This window comes from Triplophysa dalaica, chromosome 10, assembly GCF_015846415.1.
Source record: "Triplophysa dalaica isolate WHDGS20190420 chromosome 10, ASM1584641v1, whole genome shotgun sequence".
Taxonomy (NCBI): Eukaryota; Metazoa; Chordata; class Actinopteri; order Cypriniformes; family Nemacheilidae; genus Triplophysa; species Triplophysa dalaica.
Window position 1 is genome coordinate 9,868,937 of NC_079551.1, and position 26,618 is coordinate 9,895,554.

At 40.7% G+C, this 26,618-nt stretch overlaps 2 protein-coding genes across 7 annotated transcripts; both read left to right on the top strand.

Annotated features, from left to right (window-relative positions):
- The first annotated feature begins 1,977 nt into the window (after positions 1 to 1,977).
- LOC130430191 (granzyme M-like) lies at positions 1,978 to 12,918 on the top strand. Of its 5 annotated transcripts, XM_056759191.1 has the most exons (12): positions 1,978 to 2,090; positions 2,686 to 2,712; positions 3,121 to 3,195; positions 3,365 to 3,393; positions 3,902 to 4,016; positions 7,927 to 8,020; positions 11,416 to 11,512; positions 11,600 to 11,672; positions 11,895 to 12,042; positions 12,180 to 12,291; positions 12,404 to 12,655; positions 12,756 to 12,918. In XM_056759191.1, the coding sequence occupies exons 8-12, from the start codon at positions 11,615 to 11,617 to the stop codon at positions 12,912 to 12,914; spliced, it is 729 nt and encodes a 242-aa protein (XP_056615169.1). In that variant the 5' UTR covers positions 1,978 to 2,090; positions 2,686 to 2,712; positions 3,121 to 3,195; positions 3,365 to 3,393; positions 3,902 to 4,016; positions 7,927 to 8,020; positions 11,416 to 11,512; positions 11,600 to 11,614; the 3' UTR covers positions 12,915 to 12,918. The 5 variants fall into 5 exon arrangements, with proteins under 5 accessions (XP_056615169.1, XP_056615171.1, XP_056615173.1 ...); XM_056759193.1 differs by having other exon boundaries at positions 3,365 to 4,016; XM_056759195.1 differs by lacking the exon at positions 3,365 to 3,393.
- Positions 12,919 to 19,286: 6,368 nt separating this feature from the next.
- LOC130430525 (serine protease 57-like) lies at positions 19,287 to 22,836 on the top strand. Of its 2 annotated transcripts, XM_056759645.1 has the most exons (7): positions 19,287 to 19,358; positions 20,480 to 20,576; positions 20,664 to 20,736; positions 20,959 to 21,106; positions 21,244 to 21,355; positions 21,613 to 21,720; positions 21,821 to 22,836. In XM_056759645.1, the coding sequence occupies exons 3-7, from the start codon at positions 20,679 to 20,681 to the stop codon at positions 21,977 to 21,979; spliced, it is 585 nt and encodes a 194-aa protein (XP_056615623.1). In that variant the 5' UTR covers positions 19,287 to 19,358; positions 20,480 to 20,576; positions 20,664 to 20,678; the 3' UTR covers positions 21,980 to 22,836. The 2 variants fall into 2 exon arrangements, with proteins under 2 accessions (XP_056615623.1, XP_056615624.1); XM_056759646.1 differs by lacking the exon at positions 19,287 to 19,358 and having other exon boundaries at positions 20,195 to 20,576.
- The last annotated feature ends 3,782 nt before the right edge of the window (positions 22,837 to 26,618 follow it).

A 26,618-nucleotide genomic window follows, 5' to 3' on the forward strand; every position in this document is an offset into this window, starting at 1 on the left:
ACGGATAGCTTTCCTGACCTGCAGGATTCTAAAATCTACAACAACCTCATACACTTTACATCATCCTACTCTGGAGACTCTTTAAAAGCCTGAAGTGGTAAAAATTGACGTGAATATATTCTACTTTGGCGTATGCAAGGTTTTAACCTGCTTTGTCGTCATTTGAAGGGTACTTCAAACTGTGTTGATGGCTAACGTAATCAACTCTATAGCTGTCCTTGTTTGTAGCCAGCACACTGACCTTGCAGGTAACACATCCCCAAAAAACTAAATGACCTTCCATTGAAGGTGGTCACGATGGGGTTGTGTTAGGAGCCCGATGTGAATGTGAGTGCTGCTCTTATGTGTCTTATTTTGGATATGGCAGCATAACGACAGAGGGGAAGAGATAATAGCGCTGACATGTGTTGGTTAGCATGTTTTACAGCAGTTAACCATTTAATTGTTCATCGGGGATTTGGGATTCTTAGGAATATGATAAAAAGATTTTCCATTTGCTTCCCCCCGCCTTTTCTGGCATCATGGCGCACAGCAGCCCTCCACCATGTTCAAATAGTATGATTTGTAAAGTCAAAACTGTCTGGTTTTAAATTTTGACCACTGTCAATACCAATGCCGCTTTAGCACTCAATCTGATTGGCTGCCAAAGTGGAGCTCAAGGTGTTTGTTTGGTGTGTGTTCACAGATGGAACACTCTTATGTTTTTTAATGTTATTGTTTTTATATATTTTTCATAATGTGATTTCACTTCATTTTGATGGTTCCATATAAAAATTTTGCTGCCTATATTGTTTAGTAATGAGACAATCATAAAAAAGAGTTAGAAGATAACACAGACAGTCTATAGGGGGTTTGGACGTGTCGTCACTTTACCACTTGATCACCATGTGAGCACGCCGGAGCGTTCCCCCGTGGGTGGCAAAACACTCATCTAAATGACTACAATATCAGTGTCCAGGAACCCACAGAACTTCACAGTGTAGTGTTCAATATGATCAAAACAGTTATTATTGATTTGTCAATTCTGGGATTGAAACATTGCTTTTTTAAACAAGTAAAATTGTTCTAATACTTGATCTTTCTGTTGCTCATGTAGAAAGCATTGTGTCAAAATGTTGGGGGTTTGATTCATACACTGATAAAAAATGTAACAACCTGCTGACAAATAAGATTATGAAAACAGTTAGTAGGCCATTGATTGATTAATCAATACTAACTGTTTTGATAATCTTCTATGTCAACAGGTTGCTATATTTTTATCAGTTCAACTTGTTATATACTTGTGTATAACGCAAACAATACACATTTCTACAGTTTTTCTTGTACAGTCTTTATTGCAATTTATAGCTCGTGTGCTCTTTAATTTGATGTTCTTTCTCTATTTTCATTTCTTTAAAAAATAGCTGATCAGATTAATAGCTGCTTCTTGGCATATTAAAGTACATCTTTATTAAAAATGTTAAATTAGAAATAATTTTCTGATTCTGTTTCACTTCTGCTGTGTATGGATTTTGTGGAGAATCACATGTAATAATCTAATCTAATTAAATGTTATCATTTGATATTAATGTATACATTTGTCTTGATATCAGTTGGAAAAAAAATACTTTTTGTCAGAAGCACTGCTGAATAGAAAAGGTTTATTTAAAAGTATTATATTGTTGCCACGCGGTCCAACATCTAGCTTTTATATATATAAAAAACATTTGTCTTATAGATGTTTGTAAGCTTGTAATGCTTTTATTTTGTACACCGTATTTAGCTCGCTAAGCTAACACTAAAAAACTAAACATAGCTTTGGTTAGCCATACACTAAGATTTTGCAATAACAAGTTTGTGATGGTATACTGAACTAACACGCGGTGACACACTTTACAAGGGGGGCAGAATTTCTCATGACACCAGTCTGGCAACCGCCGTAAACGTCAAAGAGAAGAAGAAGATGACGACGACCAATAAGAAGACGACAGTATTGCGTCAGTGACCACTTGGCGGTCTTTTTATTAATGATCGGGTTAAAAAAAAATAATAATAATAATGATCGGGTTATCACGAGGCCTGCAGTGCACCAAATGCCAGCTTAAACTGGGGTGAGCACATATATGTATTATACATATCTAATTTAAAAGAATACATTTGCCTATTTAGCAGTAAGACAATGGGTCAAAAGGTGTTAATTCGACAACAGGACATTCCTGAAATAGAAATCTATATCGACCAGTCATCAATGCCATCTAGCGCTTAAAACAGTTTAAATACATTTTAAACTTTAAAACGTATGTTTGTCATTTGAATATTAGGTTATTTTAACTGTTAACAAATAAGCTTTATAAAACTCATTCTATGTTGTTCTCTCATGCGCAGATATGTTTATATTTTTGTAACGTTACTATTCTGCTCTACAAGTCGTTTAGTTCAAGACATTCACTTATTGGTGTAACGTTTACGTCAAGCTAAGTTGCCTCCGTTATAGCGGTTAGATGTAAGGCGGCTTCTTTTTAATCATTGTAAGCAAAAATAGCCTTTTCTACTACCAGCTCTACTTTACTTTCATATTTCAGGCTAAAGTTTCTCACTGAGATCTATTATTACTGTATTATATTGTGTGATTTTAGATGTTGTAAAGCTGTGAGGTATGAGTTATTACACTTGTTTTGTTTTTGCTTTATTTATGTATCTCGCCAGGGTTTGAAGAATCCAAATTGTTGCCAGGTATGTTTTTTTTTTTGTTAATTTTTGAAGATATCCATGTGTGCATCAAAGCTTTTGTTTGTGACGCTCGAGCATTCTTAAAATGTATTAAAGGAAACACTGGATATGATTGTTGTGAAAGATGCATAATTAAGGGAGAGTATAAGAACAAAAGAGTCGTACTCCTGGGAGACAACCCATTAAGAACGGACAGAGATTTCTCTAATGACCTTTATGTTAAACATTATGTTAAGTTCTACATGGTAGGAGAGAAAAGGATAATGTAAATAGTATGAAGGATACTTAAATCTATACTATATATAATCACAACTTTTCCTTCTTATCATGAACCATGTCAGCGGTCACAACCATTGAAACGCCTTTTATTGCTAAAAAACAATTTCTGTTTATATCTGTCTATGTAATTAGGTGATTGTTGTGATTCTGATCCACAATTTAAAGAAGACGACCTTGGAAATTGTCAGCTTTCTAACAGAAATGAAGGTTAGTTAATTTCTGTTCTTACATGTAATGAGGAAACTACTTGTCACTATGGTATGGGGGGACACTTTCCAGAACTGAAACCATAAAACGTAAAAAAAAAAGTGCTGTATCCTTGCCTTAAAAGTTTATTACATTACATTAATTAAGTACTAAAATGTTTTGTTCATAGAGCAAGAACTTCCTGTTGCTCCAAGGAAGGTGTGTATCCTCTCCAATGCAAGCTCGCAATCTTCTGTTTCATCATGTGCATCAAGTTCTGGCTGTTCATTGAAATCTATTAGGGGAAAGCAGGATTTAAATGTACAGGGTTTGCATTACCCTTGCTCCCATCTCAGTTTAACCACGGACCGAAAAAGGTTCATCAGATAAGTCTTAGCTTAAGACTTTACCTCATTAAAATTAGGCTTCAATAAAATTATTACTGGTGTGCACTTTTAGAAAAATAATAGCAATGGCATATTTTAAGATATGTCAGTGCAATTTATTTTCCGCTAAGACCGCTCAAATGTCCATTTAAGTCTGGGACTTGTCCGTAGCCTTGTCTGTGAAACTAGCTATCAATGGGTCAGATTTTGACTTAGTCAGAGTTTTAAGAAGCTTGGCCTTGCCTCATTTGTATTAGATAAATAATTTATCCAAAACATCTACCTTAAAGTTTGCTGAAGCATTTGCCTTAACATAAAAACCTACTCTCTGATTGTTGTAGCCCATCTGCAACGCAGGAGCCCATACCAAAAAACAGACCAGACCACATGTTGATCAACAGTCCAGCCGCTCCAAATAACATGGAAAATGTTACCCATACCCAATGCCAGTAGCAAGTAAGTATATTATAATTATTTAAGGATATGTTGTCCAAAGTAAAGGGTACAATGTAATTTTCATTAATAATATATTTTATCACAAATACTGTATTCAGTTACGCTTCTGAAAAAAATGTCCTTACTTACAGAACACAAGCGTATGATCAATTTAACATAATAAATTTTCTCATATTCTGTTTTATTGTTTTACTGCATAAAAACTAAGGACTCAATCAATCAGTTAATTAATTGATTGATAATTTTTAAATAATTAGACATTGTCATTTTAACATGCATAATTTGAGACACATTGGGGTGAGTTGGGGTCTATGGGTTAGAGAGTTGGACTCGTAGCCAGAAGGTCGCTGGTTCAATTCTCAGTGCCACCAGGAAATGACTGAAGTCCCTTGACCAAGGCACCTTACCCCTGTTTAGTCTGCAGTGATAGCTGCCCACTGCACCCTACTTGTAACTCGCTTTGGATAAAAGCGTCGGCCCAATGAATAAATGTAAATGTGCAGTTTACGCCAAAAAACATAGCTGATGCAAGGGAGAAAGGAAGAGAGCACGCAAAATGTCTGTTTGGGAAATTTTGTGTTTTAAAATTCAATACAATGAGCACAATGATCAATCATTTGAAAAAAGTTCATCCAGCAGTATCCAGTACAGGATTTAAACAATCCAACAGATCTCAAGTGGTAAGCGCTAAATACAATTGTGAATGAGTTTTTTTGGCTTGCATCATTCATTCACACAGAACATTTTTACTGCTTAGTACTTACATATACTAGTCCATATCACATATTTAAGTGTACTGATCTACTTTTTATTAATTCATCCAAACTTTGAAAAACTATGTGACTCTACAAGTTATAATTTAATTTTTATGACTGAATACTGCAATTTTGTCTGTGTTATCCACATCACAGAAATCATAGGGCCCTTGTCAATACCACTTAATCCACTGTTTTTATCATGGCTCCTGAGAAATGCAACTCTTAAAATATCCAAGCTAAAGTGGAAACTTTGTTTAGTTTTGGTGTAAATCTCCATCACATCACTTCCCAATACACACACATGCCAGCTGTACCAAATCTGTTGTCAGCAGGCTAATCTGACTGCTGAATGCTTAGATTTGTTTACAGGGAATGGAATAAAATTAACAGTAAACTAGCCTAATTTTTACCATCTGGAACTATGACTTACTTTAACATTTGTTATTCTTTTTTATTCGAAAGATTTTTTTATACTTGCCCCCATTAGATAGGACAACAGGAATCGAATTAGGAGAAAGTAGGACATAAGCCATTGGCGCCGAAATTTATGTTATTATACCGTAGCATTCAAACAATGATTGCATGTCAGACTTAAAGGAAACACAACTGTTTTTAGGTATGTCACTATGTTCTTCCCTCAACTTAGATGAGTTGATACATATCTGTCCCCGTCTCAGTGCGTGCTCTTAATCGCTCTTCGCCAAAGTGGAAGTGCTGCGAAATGCTCTTCCGCCATACATTATAGTTATAATCTATGATCCGCTTAGAAAAGTTTTATTTTGTGTCACCATACATACTCGTGTAACTACTTATGTAACCGTCTTTAAATAGGAAAAATATTGAAGTGTTTGGTGACTTCTAAATTCATCCCTGTTCGGATTAGGGCTGTGCAATTAATCGCAATCGCAATTTGAGCACATGCGATCTTTTAACTGCATAAGGCTGCCACCTATATTTCTATAACTACTTTTTTATAATGTCTGTTTGTTGCTTTTCTGATTTTGCACTATAATGGCTTTGAATATTTTTGAGGGGGGTTATTTCATAGTCAAATCTAAAGTGGAATTAATTAACTAATCTCCACATCTAATAATTTAACAAAAAACCTTATTAACTATATTGTGAAATATCTCTTCAGCATCAAATAAAATAACTCGTTCCAAATTGTAAGGATTTTGTTCGGCATGCTGCGAGTGAAAAAGAAACCTTGTGAGATGACACAATGTAAGGCCATCTGATAAGATAAAGGCTATTAAATAATCCATCCTTATTAACCATTGAGATCCATTCAAATTTCATTCGTTTTTTTCATGCATTTAATCTACCCCCCTCTGACTTTCTCCTTATTAGGTAACCCATAACAGTTTCACACGACTGTTTCACATTTAATTTTTCCCTACTTGTTTTGTTTATCTGCATTTTTTTTAAATCAAATTTGTAACACATAAAGCTGATTCAAAAATGATTTTGATACAGAACATGATTTAGATTACTTGCATACAGGAAGACTCTGTAGGAAGAATATGAATGAAATGAAAGAATGAAAGTGACCAATTTGTCAGTTATGGTGACCCATTCCCGAAATGTGACCTCTGCATTTAACCCATCCAGTGATTAGTGAGCACACACACAGCAAGTGGTGAACACCCGTACACGAGCAGTGGGCAGCTATCACTGCAGCGCCCGGGGAGTAAGTAGGGGTTAGGTGCCTGAGGATCGAACCGGCAACCTTCTGGTCATGAGTCCGACTCTCTAACCATTAGGCCATGATTGCCCCCATGTGCAGATGTTTCCAACTTCTTTGTGCAGTTATTAAAGACTAGTAATAGCGCTGAATCCATACTGTGAAATATCCCAAAACACATTTATTTATTTGGCAGTCGGTTTTATCCAAAGCGACTTACAAGTAGGGTGCAGTGGACAGCTATCCCCGCAGAGCAAACAGGGGTAAGGTGCCTTGCTGGCTGCGCGTCTAACTCTCTAACCTCTAGTCCACAACTGACCCAAATTGCTTTTGGCACCATTTAATAGTCATAGATTGTTCCCTCGATTGTTGTTTGTTTGGTTTTTTGTTTTACAACTACAGTATATGCTTAGATCATTTTTCAAAATTTTCACATCCTTACTTACTTTTAGTATCAATACGGGGCCAAGTTGTTAAAATGGTACTGGTTTTACAATTTGAAATGGCGCAGTATCAGTTGTGCTGCAATAAGACTATAACCTGCCAATTTGGGTAAATCTATGACCCTTAATCTAGCACCTACAGGAGGACCAATGTGATGTCTGCATTACACTTATGGTTGGGTATTGTAAGAAAATTTTCATTTCCAATTCTGGTTCCAGTCCTACCTAATGATTCCTGGTTCAGATTCCATTTAATTGCCATTCAACTAACTATTGATCATTTCGGTGTATGGAGTGAAATAGTAATGTTCAGTATTTCTTGTTGGTGATTTCACACTGTTGATAACATTCTGCTTTTCATCAGGAATAAGCTTGTTGACCAAATTGTCATTTGAGGGCTTAGACATTTTCCCTAAAATAAAGATTTTATTAAATAAATAAAATATAAATTTTAAATCATAACTGTTATATTTATAGCTATGTACACACTGAATAAAGCTTATTCACAAAATAATTCAGCCAAAAGAGGGTGGGATGCATTGAGTGGCTTTCATACTTTTTTATTTAAAATTTAATGTAGATTAATGCTTCCATCCCTTTATCACTCTTGAACCAACCTTTAGACTAATCCTCAGTATATTAATTACAATTTGTGACACAGAATGAAATTAAAGTGACGACAGGAGCTGCATGCTGCTGGTACATGTAGTCATACAAAATAACATTGAGAGTAAAAAGATGTGCCTAAATCATTTGAAACAGTCTGTTCAGTTATTAGAGGTGGTGTGGCGTTTCTGTTTGATTTGTGACACGCCTCATGGAAAATGGCTGCCCAAAGTTGTTCACAGCGCTTGGCCACACGTCGCATCAGAACCACTTTCAGGAACCTAATCTCTAACAGTTCGGGTTCTTTCAAAAAAACGGCATGTTCTAGGTTCCCAACCCTAATTAAAGTGATGAAGCTTAAACAAACTCAACCGGCTCAATGTGTCATGTATAATTAATTATTCCTCTTGTATTCACAGGTTGATGACAAATGAGGTCATGGGGAGTTTTAATATGAAGGGGGGAAGGGGAAACTTGCCTTCACCAAGCTCCACCTGTATGCTGTTGTCACAGGTAAAAATAAAGAATGAAAATATTAGTTCCACATCACTGTGGCATTGAGGGTTGTTTAGTTTAAATTCAGTTTTTTTTTTCAGTGAAAACCACTAATTACGTGTTGTAGTCAAGCTGTGATCTGCTACCTTCAAAAAATGTCACATTACATTTCAGAAACTGTGGTATCCCTCTGGTGTTGTCAAAACTTGTTTTTCAGAGTTTTGTAATTGTCACACAGAAATAAAACAAACGTTCCTATATACACTTGTTGATTGGCAGGTCATTCCTGTCGCCAGCATAACTTTATTCCATTTGAGATCTTTAATTGTTCAGAACTCTAACAATTGTTTTAGCATTCATACTGACATGTCCTATATATGTTAATTTACCTTAAGACATTTGCTTTCATGTTTTCTTAAGTTTTTGCTAGATTGTCTGCTCAGTACTTCTGAAATGCATCAAAAGCTGAAACACAGTATCTTGTTTCAGCAATTACCTGTAGGAATGTTTAATGTTCACGGCTATTAAAGCTAGAGAAGATTTTTTTTCAAAGAAACTGGTTGAAAGTCTTTTACTATCCTGGTAGTAGTCAATAATTTCAGTTTGTTGTTTAAAATATGTACTAGACAGGGTTGGTGGAGGTGGCAACTGTTCAGTTTTGGTTATTAAATATTTATTTTACATTCTGTTCAGATTGTAGATGGTTAATTATCTAATCTTATTTTAAAAAAATTGTTCCAAACAATTTTTCTAAACATGTGAAATATTTGTAAAACTTGTTTAAAAAAATTAAAATATTTTTTTCATAATCCAGTTCATCTCTTTTTTTCTTTTTTAATTTTTCTGAAAATGTGTGGATTCAAGTTTCACTTTAAGTTATCCTTCGTTTTTGACAGGTATCGATTTTGATTTGTACAAAAATCTTTTCAGAGTTCGAGCTTGATTTAAAGACAGTGTTTCCAGTTTTGGGATCAACCAACTGCAATGCAACTGGTCCAAAATGGGATTCTGATGTCGACCGAATTGACAATGTTGAAGATTGACATCGGTTTGATGTTGGGTTCTGACGTCAACCCGATTTTCATTTTCAACTAATATGCAACATCGGAGTCCAACGTCATTCTGACGTTACAATGACGTCCGGTGCCTGCTGGGTATATACACTGGGTTGATAAACATTAGCAAATGTCAACATAAAGTTCTGTCCTCCAGTATTAAGTAGAAAACACTAGCATGCACTTAAATAAATAGCAAACAAAGACTAATAACTGGATAATTCTCTTTGAGTTTAGTGAACAATTAATTCTAAACTTTTTTTAGTAATGTGCTTTACCATCATGGTAAGATCAAATAAAATTTCTAGCATTTCATGCAGTTGATGCTGATCTCAGATAAGACCTTCCTCACATCAGGTGTGACAAACGGAAAGACAAATGCTTTTCAGTGGAAAAATGGTCAGCTTCCTATGTGAGGCTGAGCTCATACTGTGTGGTCAGTCACCTTGTGGTCACGATCATTGCTTCACATCTGCAGGATAGAACCAAGAATCATGGGCATTTTGTCGACTGAAAATCAATGTTTTGTCTTCTTACTTTTTTCACGTTCAAACATGCATGCACAACTATACACAGAGAAAGTGAAACAGAAGTCTATGCAGGCCAAACTGTAAATCCTAAATGATTTTTAACAAAATGCTTTCAATGACCACATTGACCCAACAGGACTCCTGAGATTTGCAGAAGGAATATTTCATTTTGTGCTAAAGTTTTCAAAATCTTTAGGCCTACGATCAAATTTGCCATCAGGCTGTTTTGAATGTGTTTTTTGGAAGCAGCGTGTTAGCGTTTGAAAAATGTGCTGAAATGATTAATTGTTTCGCAGGTGATGGAGAATGAATGACAAAATAGTTTTGTTAAGTGTACAGTATCATTGAATGCGTTTTGTGTGAAACCAATGAAAAACCAATAACAGTTTGACGTGCATAGACTTCTTTTCTTCAGACCTTCAGTATTGACCAATGCATGTTACATGTAGCAACCGAGGAAAAATACTGTGAACACAAGTCTAAGTTACAGACTTATCTATGTTAACCACAAATGTTAACGACTATTTACTCAAAAAATGTGCAACTTAAAATAAATCTATACAATTTGTCTTTACTATTAAACAAAGTCATAACACACGCAGACACAAAGATATTTAGAGTAATTATAACGACAATAGACCTATTTCACAGTGTGACGTGTACAAACCGGAAGTGGGGTGAACGCTTGTCCTGCAATGCTCTAGCTCCGTTCAGTACACAGAACAGCTGCGGAGACCAGAAGAGGTTAAGCATGTAGAGCTCACTTTATGCTGATTTGTCTAACATATGTCAGACCTTGATTATAAATAAATCACTCAAAAAACAATGTTTTTGTAATGTTTGTTCCCCTTCAGTCGGTCTGTGTTCACCACACATGGTCATCATCATCCACAACCCTCTGATCTGAACTCAAGAGTTTCTAAACTATTAAAGTAAGCGATATATCATTTTGTGGTCTGCATTTTTCCAATAATACATTTATTTGTCATTTTAATTTTGAAGGGGATCCTACATAGGTTGGGAATTTGTAAATTGTTTTTGTATATATACACTGGGTTGATAAACATTAGCAAATGTCAACATAAAGTTCTGTCCTCCAGCATTAAGTAGAAAACACTAGCATGCACTTAAATAAATAGCAAACAAAAACTAATCACTGGATAATTCTCTTTGAGTTTAGTGAACAATTAATTCTAAACTTTTTTTAGTAATGTGCTTTACCATCATGGTAAGATCAAATAAAATTTCTAGCATTTCATGCAGTTGATGCTGATCTCAGATAAGACCTTCCGCAGGTGTGACAAACGGAAAGACAAATGCTTTTCAGTGGAAAAATGGTCAGCTTCCTATGTGTGGCTGAGCTCATACTGTGTGGTCAGTCACCGTTGTGGTCACGATCATTGCTTCAGATCTGCAAGATAGTACCAAGAATCATGGGCTATTTAAGGCTAATTTATATAAAATAAACGTAATTTATAATTATGAATAAATGGGCCACTTTCCAATTTAATGCATGTTAGCGTTATTATTGTTTTACAAAATAGATTCATTGGTATATTGTTGTAGAGTTGTCTTAGTGACTGCTGTGGATTAAAAATGACTCAATGTTGTGGCCAACGTATTAAACCATTAAAAAAAGGCCCATTTTAGCTTTTCTTCATGCTATTTCAAAATAGGCTTTTTTAACTAAGAGGGAAAAGGTAAAGAGTGAAATAGCATTGACGGAAATGAAAGTAACACATAGATGTATACGCATGAGCCCTTAAACTGACTATAAATAGAGATGATAAGTCTAAGAAGTTCTTGTGTCTTCGTTTTCTTGAGAAAGGCGGTGAGTGGAAGACGATCCAGACATTCAGATCACAGCCTGAGTGAAAAATACCAAACATTACATCTTGAACACAGAGTTATAGCGCCTGAATAGGGTAAGCTTGTTATGTATTGTATATTCATAAAATATTAGATGAATAAAAAGGATGTTTTACACTGTTTTACTCTGAAATATCTCACAGATTTTCATCTTCATCATGATCATCATCTATCTGGTCCTGTTGGGATTTCTACTTCCACACTTGAGCTTCTCTGGTAAGATTAATTTAACAACAAACATTATACCTTATTCATTTGTATTACGTTTTGGCAAGGGAGAGTCTACAATTAAATTATAACAATGAACCAATGACACATACTTTGGTCTTATAAAATTCGACTTCCATTTGCATAACTCAATATCTCATAAATCATGATTGATATCCTATTAAAATGTTTATATCGATGAATATGTTGACCGGTATCTCTCACTTTCAGCCAGTGTGAAGGTGGGTATAGTGAATGGCACTGAAGCACGACCTCACTCCAGACCTTACATGGTTTCTATTCAGAAGGATGGAAGACATGTCTGTGGTGGATTCCTCATTTCTTCTCAATTTGTCTTGACTGCAGCTCATTGCAAAAGGTAATCCTGCATTGACAATTCTGGCTCAAATAAAATTTTGATTTTCGCACACCAGTTAGCACACTTTCAAAACCCTTTATAAAGACTTAATAAAACAGATAATAGTTCAATATTTTGAAGCTTGTTTCCTTTAACAGCGATGGAGCTTTGACAGTTTTGGCAGGTGTACATGACTTAACAAAGAAAGGAGATACTATGCGCTTTTGTGTGAAGTCCTATTACCAGCAGGCTGACCTCATGATTTTAGAGGTAATAACCTGTATACACATTGCCACATAAACATTTAACTATCCTTCCAGTTATTCTCATCATACTTATTTCTACTAAAAACAAATTAGATGATTGTGTTGTTGGATTACAGCTGGAAGAAAGAGTCAAACTAAATGAGTACATCAAAAAGATCCGCTTACCAACGAAACCAACAGAAAGTATAGTGGATACTAACTGCAGTGTTTTAGGCTGGGGACTTACGAGTATTTATGGGCCCATAAGTCTAATCCTCCGGGAGACAAATGTGAAGCTTATGTGTGATGATGTCTGTCAACGTCAATGGGGCCAGGAGTACCTAAATTCACAGATGATGTGTGTGTATGGCTATGGAGGATCCTGTAAAGTATGTCAAACAATCACTCCTGATTCACAGATTATGTCATGTATTCATTTGCTTTACTGAGGCCATGAATTGCTAAAGTGTCTACTGTGTTGTTTCACAGGGGGATTCAGGAGGTCCTTTGGTTTGTGGCGACACAGCAGTGGGTGTTACGTACTTTGTTAGCATGTACAACTGCAACGATCCGGATCGTTTTAATGTTTATACAAAAATTTCAGCATTTCTTCCATGGATCAAGAAGATAACTAGAAGATCTGACTGAGTTGAAAAAGACTAGACTTCTTTCTCCCCTACACATCCGTTAGACTGCAGCGAATACAACTGTAAACATTTTTCCCTGTTATGTCACAGAGTTGGACGTGTTTAGTGGTTGAATTTATATGAATTTCTTCAGAAATGTACTTTCTATTAAAAAATGCCTTTTGTCGACTGAAAATGAATGTTTTGTCTTCTTACTTTTTTTCACGTTCAAACATGCATGCACAACTATACACAGAGAAAGTGAAACAGAAGTCTATGCAGGCCAAACTGTAAATCCTAAATGATTTTTAACAAAATGCTTTCAATGACCACATTGACACAACAGGACTCCTGAGATTTGCAGAAGGAATATTTCATTTTGTGCTAAAGTTTTCAAAATCTTTAGGCCTACGATCAAATTTGCCATCAGGCTGTTTTGAATGTGTTTTTTGGAAGCAGCGTGTTAGCATTTGAAAAATGTGCTGAAATGATTAATTGTTTCGCAGGTGATGGAGAATGAATGACAAAATAGTTCCCTTTCTGTCGGTCTCTCGACGTTGTGTCGAGAACAACAGATGGGGTTCGCCCTTGAGAACCAATCGACTCTGACTACTATAGAAAAGGCCAATGAAATTTGGCGAATGCAATTTGCATGCCGGGCTCCGCCCCCGGAAATCCGGTATAAAAGGAGGCCGGCGTGCAGCATTCACTTACCTTTTGTTCTTCAGAGCCATCGCTCATGAGTACAACTCAGGATTCAATCCTCTACAACTACACGCTGGTGCTACGACGTGTTACAGCGGATCGTCCCTTCCTGCAGCGACCTTCCCCTGGGCGTCTCGGCGGTTCCGGAGGTGTTAGAGATTCTTTTCTAAAAGTCCTTTTCAGGACTGACTGAGCATTCTCCAGCGCGGCATGTCCCGCTGTTCTCTTGGGTGCGGCACCCTCATCGAGGAGGGGGATGGACACGATCGCTGCATTAGGTGTCTGGGCGTCCAGCATACTGAAGCAGCGTTCGTTGACACATCTGCCTGCACTGCGGGCAGATTGTCATTCAGAAGTTGCGGTCACGGGTGGCTGTCTTCCTACGGGAACCAGCCACCATTTCGTCTGCTACCTGGGCTGTGACATCTGTGCCTACGGCCCCGATGACCACCCACGTTAGCAGCGTTAGTGATATGGGGAACTCTGCGAACGTAAACCCACCAGCCAAGTGCTCACGGGCCGATCGCACCCCGACTCGCTCTTCTGAACGTTCCCCAACCGGCGGTGGCATACCGTCCGGATCCTCACGCACACACTCGGAAACGATGTGTGACGTAGATGAGATGTCGCTCGCAGCATCGGAGGGAGACTGGCATCCGACTCTGCCGAATCCAAACTCCACCCCCAGCGGTCGAGTTCAGGAGGAAGCAGAAGTGATGTCATCCGTGCTAACCCGGGGATACGTGGTTCCCGAGGTCGGTGCGCGGTGCAAACCGCGCCCACCCTGGGTGCCATGTTTTTCCCGGAGGTGCATGAGGAGCTGTGTAAAACTTGGAACGCTCCACTCACGGACCGTTCCAGTGAAACCAGCTCTGGCTCCCTTACTTCCCTCGATGGTGAGGCAGCCAAGGACTGCGTCGAGATCCCCCGGGTGGAACGTCCGCCTGCGGTGCACCTGTGCCGCGGACGGCTACCACCTGGGGGGGATCGACCACTCCTACCGTCCAAAGCACGTAAGACTTCGGCATCACTGGTGTCGAAAGCTTGCGATGTTGCGGGCCAGGCTGCCTCCTCTCTCTATGCCTTGGCCATCCTGCAGGTCCGCCAGGCCAGGGCGTTGAGAGGGCTCCACGAGGGTAAGGCCGACCCGGGTATAATGCAGGATCTCCGTGCCACCGCTGACAGCGCTCTACGGGCGACTAAGGCGGCGGCACGGGCCCTGGGTCGGACGATGTCCACGGTAGTGGTCCAGGAGAGACACCCCCGGCAATACCTTGTGCAGAAGAGTGACAGCAAGGAAGTCCGCTTTCTTGATGCACTCATCTCGCAGGGTGGGTTGTTTGTAACACCGTCGAGGACTGCGCTCAGCAGTTTTTTGACGGCGAAGCAGACAGTGGCAATTAACCACATTTTTTTCACGCCGCGACTCGGCCGCCTACAGGCCTCCGAGATCTCACGTGACGTCTGCTTCCCTGCAACCCAGGACCCTTTCGACATCGGCTCCGGTTCCTGTGCCCCCACAGGCGGCACCCCGGAAGCAGAGGTCGAGGGGGAAACCTCCACCCCGTCAGCAACCTCCTCGCGAGAAGGGACACTGACGGGAAGACCCCAGGGAGAACAACATTGGGCCCGAACCTTCACAGCCACGGCTCTGATCGGTCGGTACGGGACGACTCCTGCCTCGTCACCAAAGCCGGGCCCTTGTTAGGGCTTGACGCCCACTTACTCACTGAGTTTTCTGTTCTCCCCGGGTTTACTTGCAGCGGATCGCACACTCCACTGGACTGTGCTCGGCGAACCGACCTCACACCCTGGCGAGGCGTGAGGTCGTACACATACGACAGCTGTCACCACTCTCAAACCGACAGTGCGTGCCGTTGTACCGCCAGGCAGGTAAGTAGGCGGAACAAACCTTCCCTCCAGGGACTCCCCACGACATGGTTAGCTCCGCCAGCCGACGAACCACCCCCCGTGGGAATGATGAAGCAGACCGTCCCCTTGGTCACCCTGTCACAGTCCCTGGGAGCTCGAGATCTGCCCACACTGTCTCGCTGGCTAATGAGGGCGGTCCGTCTTGGTTACTCGATCCAGTTCGCCAGAGACTCACCCAAGTTTCGGGGCATCATCTCTCCCTCTGTCAGAGGCAGGGACGCCTCCGTACTTCGGGTAGAGGTCACCACCCTTCTGGCAAAACAGGCATCGAGTTTGTCCCTCAAAACCAAGATGTTCAGTGGGTCACCACCCGCACTTCATCGTTCCCAAGAAAGACGGCGGGTTGCCCCCAAAGGCTGCGTACCCTGAACAGAGCACCTTCATGGTCGTGGTGACGACTGAAGTCTCCCTGCAGGGGTGCGGTGTAGTGTGCAACGGGCACGCAGGTGGGGTGTTGGACGAACCCCCGCCTGCGCTGGCATATCAATTGCCAAGAGTTGTGGGCTATGCTACTTGCACTGATTAGGCTACGGCCTCTCGTGCGAGACATGCACGTGCTGTTCCGAGGACAACACTATAGCTATAGCGAATACAGATCGTCAGGGTGGCGTTCGCACACAGCAGCTAAACACAACTTGCTCTACGCCTCCTCCGGTGGAGTCAACAGGTGACTCGTTCCCTGCAGGCCACACACCCCGGGCAAACTGAACTAGACAGCCGACGTGCTTTCTCGCCAGTTTATGCCTCGTGGAGAGTGGCGACTCCACCCCCGTGCAGTCCAGCTCATTTGGAGGCTGTTCGGGTAGGCCCAGGTAAAACCTGTTCACCTCCCGTAACACCTCGCTCCTTGCGCACAGCTGGCCGCGGGATGGGCGGAAGCACACCTTCCCCCCCCCAGGAGCCTTCTTGTACAGACTCTGTGCAAGGTCAGGGAGCAGGAGCACCAAGTGTTATTGGTTACACCACACCTGTCTAACCGCACTTGGCCTCAGAGCCGATGATCTGGACAGCAACTCCCCCTGAACCATTCCCCTGACAGAGGACCTGCTCTCTCAGGGGAAGGACACGTTCTGGCATCCCAGATCAGACCTCTGGAACACCCATGTCTGGTCTCTAGACGGGACGAGAAGATCCTAAGATGGCTACTCCCCCTATACGGCTGAGACCATCACCCAGGCTAGGGCCCCATCTACTAGGCGGTTACACGCCTCTAGACGGTGCCTCTTCTCGTCCTGGTGTCTTTCTCAACGAGAAAGACCCACTGAGGTGCTTGATCAGGATTGTGTTCCCCTTCTCACGAGACTGGAGACTAACATCTCCCTTCCACACTGAAAGTGTATGTAGTCGCTATTGCCACTCATCACGACTCAGTCGGTGGAAAGTTTCTAGGGCAACACGACCTGGTCAACAGGTTCCTAAGCAGCGAGAGGGCCGAATCCGCCTCATCTCCGCTCCATACCCTCTTTGGACCCTAAGTGGTCCTGGGGAGCCTCAGGGCCCCCCAAAGAGCCCCTCGGAGGTTCCGATCTTCCTCATAGAGTAAGACGGCCCTCCTGACGGGCGCTCACTTCCTTCAAGAGGGTAGGGGACCACCGAGCATCCTCCATGTCCCTGGATTGCCTTAAACTCGGCCCTGGAAACTCTCACGTTATCTTGAGACCCAGGCCCGGATGCGTGCCCAAGAAGTTCCCACTACTCCCTCCGGGGCCAAGTGGTGAACTTGCAGGCGCTCCCCATAGGGGAGGAAGACCCAACCCGATTAGTGTTGTGTCCAGTACGTACTGGACCGCACGCAGAGCTCTGAAGCTCTGACCAGCTCCGTGTCTGTTGGAGGACAGCAGAAGGGGAAGGCTGTCTCCAAACAGAGGCTGGCGCACTGGGTCGTGGACGCCGTTACGACGGCATTCCGATCTCAGAATCTCCCATGCCCATTGGCAGTGAGGGCTCACTCCACACGGAGTTTAGCCACCTCCTGGACACTGGCAGAAGCGCCTCTCTAGCAGACAGATGTAGAGCTGCGGGTTGGGCTATGCCCAAACACCTTCGCAAGGGTTAACAACCTTCGCGTAAACCCGGTGTCAGCCCACGTCCTGCGTGGCGACATGTAGGACTGGCATCCGGGGGGGCGTATGCCTGCGAAAGCACCTTTCCACCCTCTAACAGGTTGGGTCAGTGTGCTATTTACCTTTTCTTCTTACCCGAACACATCGCTAAGAAACTGGTACCTCACCAGCCTCCCTTCTTACCCAGACACTGGTTAAGAATAGGCATTCCATCCATCACCAAACAAGCACCCCCTGGGGGCTGGCTGGGCAGAGCAGCCTTCCCCCTTAGGCCGGGATACCATGTGAGCTATCACAGATAGCTCTAACCGGACCTAGTGCTACCGGACGTCTGTAACACCCCCTCCGTGGGCTGTTCCGTCTGATGTATCCTCATGAGAATGGTTCCCACTCCTGGTAACCCATGAGCTTCCCCAGGTGGGCCTCCACCTCACGGTTAACTACTCAGTCCGCACGTTCCATGCGTTCTCCTCCAAGGACGAGACCATACCTATATCCACCATATTCCTCCCCACGGGTAGGAGGTGGCCTCTGTAGTGCTTCTCTGATTAAGAGTCGCGCTTACCCGGTGTTAACTGATCTGGACGGCCTCTCGCCTGTAGAGAGCTAAGGCCCCGTCCGTGAAAGTTACCGGTCAGGGCTGTAGCCATCTTTCTCCAAGAAAGCTCTGGAACCCCCCGACCACCACACTGGAAGGTTACAGTCTCACGAAAGCTTCGAGATGACACGCCCAGGCTTGTTACCGTCGCTTCGCTAGAGATTGTGACGCGATACAGCGTTGTGGCGTTTTCCATAGGCAACCCCATCTGTCGTTCTCGACACAACGTAGAGAGTCCGACAGAAAGGGAACGTCTTGGTTACGTATGTAACCTCAGTTCCCTGATGGAGGGAACGAGACGTTGTGTCCCTTATGCCACGAACACGTATCGTATTCTGCTGCAGTTTGAGAGGTCTCAGGCTCTTCAGAACAAAGGTAAGTGAATGCTGCACGCCGGCCTCCTTTTATACCGGATTTCCGGGGGCGGAGCCCGGCATGCAAATTGCATTCGCCAAATTTCATTGGCCTTTTCTATAGTAGTCAGAGTTGATTGGTTCTCAAGGGCGAACCCCATCTGTCGTTCTCGACACAACGTCTCGTTCCCTCCATCAGGGAACTGAGGTTACATACGTAACCAAGACGTTTTGTTAAGTGTACAGTATCATTGAATGCGTTTTGTGTGAAACCAATGAAAAACCAATAACAGTTTGGCGTGCATAGACTTCTTTTCTTCAGACCTTCAGTATTGACCAATTCATGTTACATAGAGCAACCGAGGAAAAATACTGTGAACACAAGTCTATGTTACAGACTTATCTGTGTTAACCACAAATGTTAAAGACTATTTACTCAAAAAATGTGCAACTTAAAATAAATCTATACAATTTGTCTTTACTATTAAACAAAGTCATAACACACACAGACACAAAGATATTTAGAGTAATTATAACGACAATAGACCTATTTCATAGTGTGACGTGTATAAACCTTGTCCTGCAATGGTCTAGCTCCGTTCAGTACACAGAACAGTTGATGAGACCAGAAGAGGTTAAGCATGTAGAGCTCACTTTATGCTGATTTGTCTAACATAGCTTGATGATAAATAAATCACTCAAAAAACAATGTTTTTGTAATGTTTGTTCCCCTTCAGTCGGTCTGTGTTCACCACACAGGGTCATCATCATCCACAACCCTCTGATCTGAACTGAAGAGTTTCTAAACTATTAAAGTAAGCGATATATCATTTTGTGGTCTGCATTTTTCCAATAATACATTTATTTGTCATTTTAATTTTGAAGGGGATCCTACATAGGTTGGGAATTTGTAAATTGTTTTTGTATATATACACTGGGTTGATAAACATTAGCAAATGTCAACATAAAGTTCTGTCCTCCAGCATTAAGTAGAAAACACTAGCATGCACTTAAATAAATAGCAAACAAAAACTAATCACTGGATAATTCTCTTTGAGTTTAGTGAACAATTAATTCTAAACTTTTTTTAGTAATGTGCTTTACCATCATGGTAAGATCAAAAAAATTTCTAGCATTTCATGCAGTTGATGCTGATCTCAGATAAGACCTTCCTCACACCAGGTGTGACAAACGGAAAGACAAATGCTTTTCAGTGGAAAAATGGTCAGCTTCCTTTGTGAGGCTGAGCTCATACTGTGTGGTCAGTCACCTTGTGGTCATGATCATTGCTTCACATCTGCAGGATAGAACCAAGAATCATGGGCTATTTAAGGCTAATTTATATAAAATATTCCATTCCTTTCAATTTTCTACCGCTTATCCGAACTACCTCGGGTCACGGGGAGCCTGCGCCTATCTCAGGAGTCATCGGGCATCAAGGCAAGATACACCCTGGATGGAGTGCCAACCCCGAGGCACGGGGAGAACATGCAAACTCCACACACACAAGTCGGAAGCGGGAATCGAACCCCCAACCCTGGAGGTGTGAGGCGTATAAAAGAATCGTAATTTATAATTAAGAATAAAATGGGCCACTTCCCAATTTAATGCATGTTAGCGTAATTATTGTTTTACAAAATGGATTCATTGGTATATAGTTGTAGAGTTGTGTTGGTAACTGCTGTTGAATAAATATAATTCAATGTTGTGGCCACAAACGTATTTAAACCATTAAAAAAAGGCCCATTTTAGCTTTTCTTCATGCTATTTCAAAATAGGCTTTTTTAACTAAGAGGGAAAAGGTAAAGAGTGAAATAGCATTGACGGAAATGAAAGTAACACATACATGTATTCCAAGACGCATGAACACTTAAACTGACTATAAATAGAGATGATAAGTCTAAGAAGTTCTTGTGTCTTTTTTTTATTGAGAAAGGCGGTGAGTGGAAGACGATCGAGACATTCAGATCACAGCCTGAGTGAAAAATACCAAACATTACATCTTGAACACAGAGTTATAGCGCCTGAATAGGGTAAGCTTGTTATGTATTGTATATTCATAAAAGATTAGATGAATAAAAAGGATGTTTTACACTGTTTTACTCTGAAATATCTCACAGATTTTCATCTTCATCATGATCATCATCTATCTGGTCCTGTTGGGATTTCTACTTCCACACTTGAGCTTCTCTGGTAAGATTAATTTAACAACATACATTATACCTTATTCATTTGTATTACGTTTTGGCAAGGGAGAGTCTACAATTAAATTATAACAATGAACCAATGACACATACTTTGGTCTTATAAAATTCGACTTCCATTTGCATAACCCAACATCTGATAAATCTTGATTGATGTCCTATTAAAATGTTTATATAGATGAATATGTTGACCGGTATCTCTCACTTTCAGCCAGTGTGAAGGTGGGTATAGTGAATGGCACTGAAGCACGACCTCACTCCAGACCTTACATGGTTTCTATTCAGAAGGATGGAAGACATGTCTGTGGTGGATTCCTCATTTCTTCTCAATTTGTCTTGACTGCAGCTCATTGCAAAAGGTAATCCTGCATTGACAATTCTGGCTCAAATAAAATTTTGATTTTCGCACACCAATTAGCACACTTTCAAAACCCTTTATAAAGACTTTATAAAACAGATAAAGGTTCAATATTTTGAAGCATGTTTCCTTTAACAGCGATGGAGCTTTGACAGTTTTGGCAGGTGTACATGACTTAACAAAGAAAGGAGATACTATGCGCTTTTGTGTGAAGTCCTATTACCAGCAGGCTGACCTCATGATTTTAGAGGTAATAACCTGTATACACATTGCCACATAAACATTTAACTATCCTTCCAGTTATTTCTCATCAAACTTATTTCTACTAAAAACAAATTAGATGATTGTGTTGTTGGATTACAGCTGGATGAAAGAGTCAAACTAAATGAGTACATCAAAAAGATCCGCTTACCAACGAAACCAAAAGAAAGTATAGTGGATACTAACTGCAGTGTTTTAGGCTGGGGATTTACGAGTATTTATGGGCCCATAAATCTAATCCTCCAGGTGGCAAATGTGAAGCTTATGAGTGATGATGTCTGTCAACGTCAATGGGGCCAGGAGTACTTAAATTCACAGATGATGTGTGTGTATGGCTATGGAGGATCCTGTAAAGTATGTCAAACAATCACTCCTGATTCACAGATTATGTCATGTATTCATTTGCTTTACTGAGGCCATGAATTGCTAAAGTGTCAACTGTGTTGTTTCACAGGGGGATTCAGGAGGTCCTTTGGTTTGTGGCGACACAGCAGTGGGTGTTACGTACTTTGTTAGCATGTACAACTGCAACGATCCGGATCGTTTTAATGTTTATACAAAAATTTCAGCATTTCTTTCATGGATCAAGAAGATAACTAGAAGATCTGACTGAGTTGAAAAAGACTAGACTGCAGATTAGAGATTAGACTGCAGCGAATACAATTGTAAACAATTTGTCCCTGTTATGTCACAGAGTTGGACGTGTTTAATGGTTGAATTTATATGAATTTCTTCAGAAATGTACTTTCTGTTAAAAAATGCATTTTGTTGACTGAAAATGAATGTTTTGTCTTCTTACTTTTTTTCACGTTCAAACATGCATGCACAACTATACACAGAGAAAGTGAAACAGAAGTCTATGCAGGCCAAACTGTAAATCCTAAATGATTTTTAACAAAATGCTTTCAATGACCACATTGACCCAACAGGACTCCTGAGATTTGCAGAAGGAATATTTCATTTTGTGCTAAAGTTTTCAAAATCTTTAGGCCTACGATCAAATTTGCCATCAGGCTGTTTTGAATGTGTTTTTTGGAAGCAGCGTGTTAGCATTTGAAAAATATGCTGAAATGATTAATTGTTTCGCAGGTGATGGAGAATGAATGACAAAATAGTTTTGTTAAGTGTACAGTATCATTGAATGCGTTTTGTGTGAAACCAATGAAAAACGAATAACAGTTTGGCGTGCATAGACTTCTTTTCTTCAGACCTTCAGTATTGACCGATGCATGTTACATGTAGCAACCGAGGAAAAATACTGTGAACACAAGTCTAAGTTACAGACTTATCTGTGTTAACCACAAATGTTAAAGACTATTTACTCAAAAAATGTGCAACTTAAAATAAATCTATACAATTTGTCTTTACTATTAAACAAAGTCATAACACACACAGACACAAAGATATTTAGAGTAATTATAACGACAATAGACCTATTTCACAGTGTGACGTGTACAAACCGGAAGTGGGGTGAACGCTTGTCCTGCAATGCTCTAGCTCCGTTCAGTACACAGAACAGTTGATGAGACCAGAAGAGGTTAAGCATGTAGAGCTCACTTTATGCTGATTTGTCTAACATATGTCAGACCTTGATAATTAATAAATCACTCAAAAAACAATGTTTTTGTAATGTTTGGTTTCCTATTTTTACATCTCCCAGTAAACAATTTACAAATCGGAAAACATATGCTACTTTTGTCTTTGGTAAATAAAATGAATGCCTGTGAGAAAACAAGCTGAATGAATGAATGGTAGCAGTGCAGCCGGAAATAGTTTTCCTCTACTTCCAGTCTCTGTCGCCATTTTGTGAAACAGGCGTATTAAAAGCTTTGGTTGCTAATGTGATGCAACTACAAATATATTTGTGGTTAAAACTTTGACCCACTGTATTTCTTTGTATTGGGTGTAGTGTTAAGAAAAGACCATCTTAACTTTCATCACTGAGTCAGTACACATCTGATAAACTCTTTAGAAAGAGTATAGAAAACTGATAGAACTTAACAGGGCTTGTTTTCTTTTAACAGCACAGAGACTTAGACAGTTGTGGCAGGTGCACATGACATGAGAAATAAATATGAAAAGTCGGAGGATACAAGAGGATTTATCCTTACGGTTTAGAAGTTAGTACATTTTGGTGACGTTTCATTTAACGAGGAGAACAACTGCAACAAAAACTAACAAAGGCAAAGTCTACACTCAGATTTCAAAATTTTCGACCCGGATGAAAGAAATACTTGAATGCATCTAAACAAGAATTGAGTAGATATAAAACAGATAAAGTCTAAATAGAGTAGAAAGTATGGTCTGAAAAAGAGGTGTTCAGGCTCATTGTTGGTGCGATGCTATTTTGAGGAAGTGAAAATAGATGCCTCAATTTTTTTTTGTAATTTAAAGATTGCATTACGAATATGTGCCAATAGGCTGATACTCACAGAGGGATGCGCAGCAACACACAATAATGCCAAAGTTTGTTTAAATTGCGAATCCGCCATGTTGCTAGTGCAACTGGCTCTTAAAGGGAAAAGGAGATGAGACTCTGACAGGTTTATTGCATTTTACCCATTAGTCAATAAGAGAATTGGGAAAACCCCTTTAGACCATGCACCCGGTTGCAACGACCGTTTTCCCATCGTTAAACTAGCAAAAGTGGATTCAGACACGCCCTGAGTGCACCTGCACTGTACACCATGTCCTCAGATGGTTAAAATAGGGCCCAGAGTATCATACAATGATTCTTAGGCTGCGTAATTTAGTCAGCCGTTACAAATCGGGTATTTTATCAACTCAACCAATCAGAATCAAGGACCATGAACTGACCGGTTTTTATTAATATTTTTGTATTGGTTGTATTGTTTGGAAGGCCATCATAACTTTAATTACAAAATCACGCTTCTTTAGAAAGAATTATAAAAAAGGATTAAAGCATGTTTCTATCAACAGCACAGAGACTCATTGGACGGTTGTGGCAGGTAAACATGATCTAAAAAATTAAAGTTCAGACAAATATTATTGTTAGCTCTTATAAGAAGTATCCATCCTACAAGCAAGTTCCAGAAGAAGCTTACCTAGGGGACATTATGATTCTGAAGGTAATTCATTTCACTCAGTACCGTAGGGTCATCACTTCTACCACAACCATCTCTGGCACAACCATAAAAAAATGAAGTTTTGAGGGAGATTTTGGAAGGTAGAAGCCAGAAAGGTTTGCAGTTCAATAATGTGTCCACAGGCATGTGTATTATGTAATTAATATTAGTGGTTATTGAAAATGTGTGTGTATTTGTAACGTAGGCCAGCTAGTAGGCCCTGATCTGTCTAAAAATCTCTTTCCAGAACTGGGAGGAGAACTGAGGACCCCTATCTGAGACCAAGTCGCCTGGTAAGTCATGGAGAGGAAAGACATGATCTACCATCAGTTGAGCAGTCTCCCGGGCGGAGGGAAGTTTGGGTAATGAAATGAAATGGACCACCTTGGAGAAACGATCCACCACCGTGAGAACCACAGTGTTGCCTTTGAAAGCAGCTAGCCAAGTGAAGAAATCAAAGAGCTACATGGGACCAAGGGGAGGAGGGGATGGGTAAAGGGCGGAGCAGACCAGCAGGAGGGTGATTGGGTGCCTTACATTGAACCCAAACCGGGCAGGCCAACAAAAACTGTCTGACATCATCGGCCAAGGATGGCCGACAGAAACGTCGGCGGATGGCTCCCTGTGGTTTCCGAATTCCTGGATGGTAGACCAATCTGGAGGAGTGACCCCACTGAAGGACATCGGACCGCAGAGCGGGCGGAACTGTTTACATCCTGGGCACTCAGCTGGCACTTGCACCCCTCATCCATTCTCCACTACTCGCCATTCGATTACCCAAGATAGAGCCCCAACCACCATCATTTCACGGATAGCTATCCCTCGGAAGCCTCGAACTGACGCGAGAGCGCATCGGGTCTGAGGTTCTTAGAACCCGTCCGGAACGAGAGGGTGAAGTTAAAACTGCAGGAGAAGAGTGCTTAGCGGGCTTGATGTGCACTCACCCTCTTGGCTTAACAGGCGTAACGAGGCTTAACCAAAATTGTTATGCAACTAGATGCACCTTGTGTTGAAATGTTTCTGATTATTTTTCAATTGCTGCAAGCAATTGTCAATACTAAAGCCTTTATTGGCTTTCTGTCAATCATACGATCAATCATACGATCGTCGGAACAGTTGAGCATACCTACATAGCCCCTTATACTGAAATAGGTCCCCTTACTTTTACAATAAAAATGTATTTTTGGTATTAGTATTAGTGGTTATTGAAAATGTGTGTGTATGTATAACTGAGGCCAGTTAGTGAAGAGCTGTGCAGTGTGCAAACCTCATATCCCGACCAACAGAGACGATGTGATTAATTAAGCCTGTCTTAAATTATTTTAATAAATTATTTCATGAATAATAATGATAATGAAACTCTGTGACATTTTAGTTAAAAAGTTTTCATATGTTAACTGTAATATTTCTATTCCTGCATGCTCCATAGTGTAAAGTCTTTCCCTAGTTTCTTAAAACTTGTATATCTTAACTTGTGCTTCTGCATATTTCTATGATGATTTCATCGTCATATAATAAATATAACAGCGTTAGAGCAGCAACTAGTCTGACAAAACTAAACAAGTTGCTAATACCAGCCTGCACTCGACAGTCCCGGTTGACTCAATGCTCTCTGTGTCCGGTTACATTATTGTCTCGAGAATTTGAACCATTCTGTACTGCCCTTTCGGGTTGTTTTTCGCTGGAGAGAGGGTTTTGATTACCACCACATGACCGACAACGCACAACAATGTTCTTTTCTTTGACAGAAATAAACTTCACAATAATATTTGCATTTCCAGCTAGAGATCGCATAGTGACCACACACTCCTCTTATGGATTACAGCTAGAGAAAAAGTCAAACTAAATAAGAAACTCAAGACGGTTCCCACACCAACAAAACCAGAGGAGATCAAAGTCGATACAGTGTGCAGCGATGCCGGCTGGGGACGTCTGGAGAAAAACAGCGCACAAAGTTTTATACTTCTGGAGGCTGACGTGAAGATTATGAATAAAAGACATTGTAAAAAGCCATGGGGCAACTTATACGTAGCTTCAAATATGATGTGTGTAGATGGCCATGGAGAATCGTGCAATGTATGAAAAACAGACTACACATTGAATATTAGTTGGCTATATTGTTGCCATTAATTGAGATACATGGCAACTACGTCACAGATGTATTCG